This window comes from Herpailurus yagouaroundi, unplaced genomic scaffold (assembly GCF_014898765.1).
Source record: "Herpailurus yagouaroundi ecotype Mexico unplaced genomic scaffold, PumYag 139, whole genome shotgun sequence".
Taxonomy (NCBI): Eukaryota; Metazoa; Chordata; class Mammalia; order Carnivora; family Felidae; genus Herpailurus; species Herpailurus yagouaroundi.
Genome location: NW_024412394.1, coordinates 38261458 through 38268665, shown reverse-complemented (window position 1 = coordinate 38268665; position 7208 = coordinate 38261458). Strand labels below are relative to the sequence as shown.

Here is a 7208-nt window from a genome sequence, read left to right as displayed (position 1 = left end):
TCCTAGCACAGGGTAAGCACTCTATTTTTGCCTGTTTTAGGGAATATGAAGTTAAGAGAACTTGGGTCAGTGTTGTGTCACCTTGGGTAAAAAGTTCTTCTTTCAAAGACTCTTAATTCTTTTTCTAAACTCAATGGTGGATGAAATAATCTTGGGCTCTAGACTGAATAATTCTCTCTAAAATATGCTTACACTTAACCTGGTAAATTCACTTATGATGTTGTGTTCATTGAATGCATTATACCCACTAAACACCGAGCTAGGTGCTAGAAACTCCTAGTTGGGATCACTTAGCTCTGAGGGCTGAAAGTACATTGCTCTTTCCTGGTGCTTTTCTGTAAACTTTCACAGACTGGTAGTTGTACCATACATTTGTTTCGGTTACAGCTGGAGGGGGGAACTGAGCAGCCAGGAACTGCTGAAGGTCATGGGACCTGGGAACTGGTATTGCTTGGTGCCACATTTGGCTGATACCCTGATGTATTTGTTGAGGGCAAAGAAGACACACTGGTGCTGATGGCCCCAAAACACGTTTTTTTTTCCTTTTTCTTTCTTTCTTTCTTTCTTTCTTTCTTTCTTTCTTTCTTTTTTTTTTTTTTTTTCCTTTTGAATTTTGTTGACCTCCTTTCTTGAGGGCTGTGGGAGGGAAGGTGCTTACTGTGAACTGTTTTCCAGAGGCATTGAACTGCTGAGCGGCTGGCTGGAGAGGGAGAGAGGAATGGAAGGTTTAATTTCACAAATGGTAGGCTTCTGTTTGTGATAGTTTTACATGTTTGTAGACAGTGTAGACAGCTTTCTTTCCGCTTGTTGACCCACAGTTAAAGGGAAGGGACTGAATGGAAAGCACAGATTCCTAAAACCAGATATGAAATTAATAGTGCCTATTGTACCAAGAGTTAAGTAGGACTTGAAGCCTGAAGTTTAAAATGCACTATTGGCCATTTCCTTCTAAGGCGATATTACTGGCGCCTCCTTCTAACCTGGGTGTGGTCCGCAGGGCTGGATAAAATTCCTGAGTGGAGAGGTCAGAGCCTGGGGCTGGCTCCACCTAGCACTGGCCTGCTGTGGTGTGGGTGCTTAAGTGGAAGCCCAGGAAGGGACGCAGGGAATGTGCCCGGGCTGAGGGCGTGGATCTAACTGGAGGGCCACACTGCAAGCTTCGAAGGGGACAGAGGCAAGGACAGGACGCCCTCATCCCCATTCCTGGCCAGAACTGCGGAGTCTGGGTGTCAGGATTGGGAGAGGGGCCAGAAGATGGGTAGTGGGGAGAAAGGGCGGTAGGACCCGGAGGGAAGCTTCCTTACCAGGGGAGGGAACCAGGCAGGAGGAAAGGAGGGGCGGGGGAGAGAGAAAAGGGGAAGGTGATGGGGAGCGGGCGCCCGCACTCGCCGAGCAGCAAGAGTTGCAAGGCTAGGGCAGCCCGGACCTGGACTCTATAAAAGGAGTCCATCTGCTGTGCCGCTCACACGCTCCTCCGGGACTGGCGCACGCTGCGTTCCTCCAGCTCCCTAAGACACCTGCCCCTTACCCGCGTGCCGCGCCAGGTCCCCCAGACCCGTGCACCCAGCAGCATGGCTCCAAGCGGTGCCAGTGGGTCCGAGGTGATGGTGGCAGTGGCGGCGCGTTGCGGGCAGCCGCAGCCCCAGCCCCAGCCCCCGAGTCCCCCTTCTTGCGGCCCCGTCTCCGCGGGGCAGCTCGCCGGAGTGGCCAGCGCGTGAAAAGAAGGGAGGGCAGAGCTCCGGAGCGAGGCGCGGCGCAGCGCGGCTCCCAGACTTCACCCCACCCAGCTCTGGCGGCCAAAGCAGCCGCAGGAAACTGCCCGAGTCTGGGGAGGGGGCGGGAATGCAAGACCAGGACTCCTGGCTGGCCTGCCAGCTTCGGTCTCAACAGCCAGGAAACTCTTGCGGGCCGATTCTGCAGATCAAGGAGCGCCTGGGTTAGGAGACTCAGCCCGGAGCAACTGGGGTAAGAGACCCCACCTGGCTGATGCTCCCTTCTCAAACAATACATCACCCTCCGCTACTAGACGCCTTGAGTAGGATCCGGAGTGGAGCTGGGCTTGGTGGGCCAGTCCTTAGCAACCCAGGGCTAAGACGGGGAGTGGAGAGGAGCAGGCAGAGCCGCGGCGGCAGCGCCCGGCGCACTGGAAGTGCAGAAGACGCGCTCGTCTGCCTAGGCTGCCGCGCCCTTGACCTCTAGTTTCAGCTGGGAATCCGGGTGGAGGAATAATTGAGAATCCCACGGCACTGACTAGCAATCGAGAGACAAGACTGTGGTCTCCTCCGCGGTCCTTCCGCCCTTTCCCTCGTTCGCTCCATGCCCAAGAGCTGCGCTCCAGAGCCGTGTAGAGGAGAGACATGGAAGAAACCAACACTCATTGCGCCCCACCGCCGCCCGCGGGCTCCCAGACCGGGGTTTCTCAAGCCAACCTCTCCTCCGCTCCCCCCAATTGCAGCACCGAGGGCTATATTTACCAGGACTCCATCGCCCTGCCCTGGAAAGTACTCCTGATCCTGGTGCTGGCGCTCTTCACCTTGGCCACCACGCTCTCCAATGCTTTTGTGATTGCCACTGTGTACCGGACCCGGAAGCTGCACACCCCAGCCAACTACCTGATCGCCTCCCTGGCGGTAACCGACCTGCTCGTATCCATCCTGGTGATGCCCATCAGCACCATGTACACGGTCACCGGCCGCTGGACGCTGGGCCAGGTGGTCTGCGACTTCTGGCTGTCGTCGGACATCACCTGTTGCACAGCTTCCATCCTGCACCTCTGTGTCATCGCCCTGGACCGCTACTGGGCCATCACGGACGCTGTGGAGTACTCCGCTAAAAGGACTCCCAAGAGGGCGGCGGTCATGATCGCGCTGGTGTGGGTCTTCTCCATCTCCATCTCGCTGCCGCCCTTCTTCTGGCGTCAAGCCAAAGCCGAGGAGGAGGTGTCGGACTGCAGGGTGAACACCGACCACATGCTCTACACAGTTTACTCCACGGTGGGCGCTTTCTACTTCCCCACCCTGCTCCTCATCGCCCTCTACGGCCGCATCTATGTGGAAGCCCGCTCCCGGATTTTGAAACAGACGCCCAACAGGACCGGCAAGCGCCTGACCCGAGCCCAGCTGATAACCGACTCCCCCGGGTCCACGTCCTCGGTCACCTCCGTTAACTCCCGGGCTCCTGATGTGCCCAGCGAATCCGGGTCCCCTGTGTACGTGAACCAAGTCAAAGTGCGAGTCTCTGACGCCCTGCTAGAGAAGAAGAAGCTCATGGCCGCTAGGGAGCGCAAAGCCACTAAGACCCTGGGGATCATTTTGGGAGCCTTTATTGTGTGTTGGCTGCCCTTTTTCATCATCTCCCTGGTGATGCCTATTTGCAAGGATGCCTGCTGGTTCCACCTGGCCATCTTTGACTTCTTCACGTGGCTGGGCTATCTCAACTCCCTTATCAACCCCATCATCTATACCATGTCCAATGAGGACTTCAAACAAGCGTTCCATAAACTGATACGCTTTAAGTGCACAGGTTGACTTGTCAGTTGCAGTGGGGTAGCCTAAGCGGCCCTTGGGGACCATGTTGTGTCTGGTTCCACAGGTAGGTCCACTCTTCTTTCACTGTTACTGGGTCAGATTGAGGCTCTGTCTTCTGGGCAAGGGCAATGGATCCTGAGAAGCCAGGACAGCCCTGAGAGAGAGAGAGAGAGAGAGAGAGAGAGAGAGCGCGCGAGAGCGAGCAAGCGAGCGAGCTCTGAGAGGAGAACTGTTCAAACTAAAGGTAGAGCTTCCCTGCGGAGGAGGAAGCTCACTTCCTCCCCTCACACCCCAGGTCCAGCACTGACCCTGCAGCAGCCAATCATAAGGGAGGGTTGTAACTTTAAAAATCAATGATGGAAGGGGGATCTTTGCCCTGCTTTGGTATCATGGATCATGCCCTCCCTCTAGAACCGGTGGTACTTGTAGTTGTCTGAATCCTGTCTGAGACAGATCTACATACAGCCTGGCAGTACTTGAACTAGAAGCCTGATACCCTTTGTTTTGGGGAGAACTTTGTGTTTCAGCTTCATTTAAGAAGAGTTACTTTGGCATCTTTCAGTCTTCACTTTCTGTTTATTTAAACTTGGTTGGAGAAACTTGTGGATTTGGTGCTTCAAACCTTATGTGTGGCTTGGATGATGCAGAGAAACCTTGAAGAGTTTAACAGCAAAATTCTGATGTTAAGATCTCTATTTTTATTATAATTGAAACTATATGGGGTGGGTGGGGATGGGAGATGGGAAGGATTAAACTGAGAACCAACACCTATGGTTGTTTGTTTTCTGCAGATCTGTAATTTTTTTAATTCCTATTTAGTGATTGTCAAACCACACTAACAACTCAAACAAAGCATTACGTGTGCTAGTGCCAAAGTCTGCAGATTGCTTTATTTTCCTCCTAATTTCATGTACTTGTCATTTTACACATTTAAATCCTCATAAATGAAGAATACAATGGGTGATTCAGCCCAAGCTGCTGCTATATTTCTTATTAATGCAGTCGATTAAACTGATGGCTATTAGATATATACTGCTCCTCAACAAGAAAGGTATGTTTATTCCTTAACCAATCCAGTGAGATGTGAAGGAGACTGATAAAATAAAAATGGTTCTTCTACAATTAAGGAATGGGGGGGGGGCAATGGGAGGATGTATATTTTGACTTGTAAAAAATCTTAAATGCATGAGACTTTTTTCTGATAGTCATTTACATTCTCCTTCCCATCTGTAATTCCTTTGTGTGCCCATATATAAAGTAAGAGAACCACCTCCTTTTTCCAAAAATCTTCAAAATACAGTAAGAAAGAACCCAAAATCTATGTTAAAGGAAAAAAAAAAACCCAGAAACTTGTTTTCCCTTGTTACTGAAGTTTGGTTGGGAACAAAGATTACTAGAAAATGACATGCAAGGACTTTAGAAAAGCTTAGAGATGTTAACATGGAGCCTGTTTTTTCCTATAACTCATGGAACCAAACCTCAGATTTACTAGGCAATCAGGAAAATGACAAGCTTTTGAACCTTGGGAATTTGTCACCGACCTGATACCTCAATGAATATATTATCAGTAATACTTTATATTTATATGTCTTTTCAAATTTCAATAATGCTTAGTTGTGATACCAAATTCACTCTGAGGCCTCTCCAACACAGGGCAAGATTACACAACAAAAGATGAAAAATGCATTATCTAAATAAAAAGGAGTAGCCCTGAAGGATCATCTGCACAGAAAACAAAATATGTATGTGGAGCATTTTGTATGCCAAAGAAGATTTACACTCCATTCTTCAGAGAGCTCTCTGCAGTGTGATACCTTTTGTCTGCAGAAGCAAGTTGTCTTTGTAAAATGGATTCCCTCCCTGCTTGAAGCTCCCCAGTCCAGACTCTCAGACAATAGATGTATTGAGCTGAAGTACACTGCTTTCCTACTGTGCAGATCTTCACTCTGGGGTAATGACTCTTGAAAATACACTATTCAAAAGTTCACACATAAACTAAGTAAAAAAGGGGAATTTTGATCAACATTTATACCTGCCGTTGGAGTAAAATAAAATTTGAGGCATTGGATAATCCCTATGTTTCTGTTATATCCCCCAGGTTTTTGTTTGTTTGTTTTGTGACATTTCTCCTATGGAGAAATCTAGCTTACTATTGATTGGAATGTGCATACAGCACAGTATTTGTGTTTATGTTATTAATATGTTTGTCTTTTGTCTATGCAGCTGTGTTTTCTTTGGGCCTAAGAAACAATTAAGCCAACTTCTAGGAGCCTGAGGGGGAAAATTAATTGAAATAAATAAATAAATTGAAACTTGCAAATGAGTTCTTTCTAGGGAACCTACAATGATTGTGTCCTCATATTAACAAAACATGGTCAATTTAGTCACATGGGCTGTTTGCCATTTGTAGATTACCCACTTACAGTTTTGCTTCATTATTTGGCTGAATTGACTGAATTTGGGGCATATTGTGTGCAGTAGAAGCTTGCAAACCCTTGTAGTTATACAAGATCTAGACTCATCATCCAGCATCGCATATGATAATGCAAAGTGTATCATTCATCCCAGGGTTATGTAGTTAACGACTGTTACGCTCCTTCTCAGTTACTGCTGCCTATAGCATTGTTTGTTCATCAACTGGACATATGGATTTTTTGCAGAACATAAAATGGGAGATGGAAATGTTCAACTTGTATAGAAATGAAAATACGTCTTCATTGGCTGTGGTAACAAATAACATTTGCCATATTGTTTAATTGCACAAAGATTCACACAAATATATGAATGTATACTCATTCAAAAATACCAATGTTGTCTTGTGTTTCTAGCAATTTTAGAGTTTCCTTTAAAAAAATGGACATGGTACCCATGAATAATGGTTATTGAGTTCAACAAATTTCCTACAGAACAATATTCTTCACTTTTCCTATTATCTTAGTTTTATCTTCTTTAACCAGGAAACCCTGTGAGGACTATAATTCATGCAAGCAGTAAAATCTCAGATTATGTGTATTTGATGGAGTTGCTGTAACTAAAAATTGCCTTTGGTATTCCACCTTTCAACAAATGTGTAATTGGAAATGAAATTTCAGAGAATAATGAAATAAAGTCCTTTTCGTGCTCAAAAAAGGAATGGGTAGTGATTCTATTCTTTTGGAAGGATTGGTTCATTGGATTCTGGGGGACATTGAGGACTTTGAACCTTCAAGAGAGAATAATTGATGATAAATGATACTGTGGCAGACTGGCAAGTACAGCCACAATTTGGGGGATTTCGTTTGTAGAAGAATTTAAAAGGAATTAGGCAGATTGTGCTCTCATATTCTGCAAAAGAGGGTAAGTCAGATGCACTATCACTAGAATTTTCCAGATCCGTATTTTTAGGGGGAATGTTGTGTCTAGGTAGGTAGTGAGATGCCAAAGTACTGCATGGTGCTTGAAATGCAGGGGTATAAGCAAGCTTGGGGAAACGTAAGAGGTGGAGACTGAATTATATGAACACCAGAGAAGTAGACAGAAAAACAGCTTTTGGAATCAGAAAGTCCTAGGTTTGAATTGCAAATAGAGCATGGGATAGCTTTGTGGCTCTCCTCAAATGCAGCCTGCTTGCAATTGGTTGCAGGAACCTATGCATGTAAGGCACCTATCAAAATACCTGACACTTCTTTGGCTTCTCAGAAC

The 7208-nt window shown here is 47.0% G+C and overlaps 1 protein-coding gene across 1 annotated transcript; it reads left to right on the top strand.

Annotated features, from left to right (window-relative positions):
- Window positions 1-2143: 2143 nt before the first annotated feature.
- HTR1B (5-hydroxytryptamine receptor 1B) lies at window positions 2144-6656 on the top strand. The gene is made up of 2 exons (XM_040473995.1): window positions 2144-3591; window positions 5181-6656. Exon 1 carries the CDS (start codon window positions 2358-2360, stop codon window positions 3525-3527), a length of 1170 nt encoding a protein of 389 aa, XP_040329929.1. The 5' UTR covers window positions 2144-2357; the 3' UTR covers window positions 3528-3591; window positions 5181-6656.
- The last annotated feature ends 552 nt before the right edge of the window (window positions 6657-7208 follow it).

Bases quoted from the DNA above. Each gene is read 5' to 3' on its own strand.
- HTR1B (XM_040473995.1), top strand. From the start codon at position 2,358: ATGGAAGAAACCAACACTCATTGCGCCCCACCGCCGCCCGCGGGCTCC.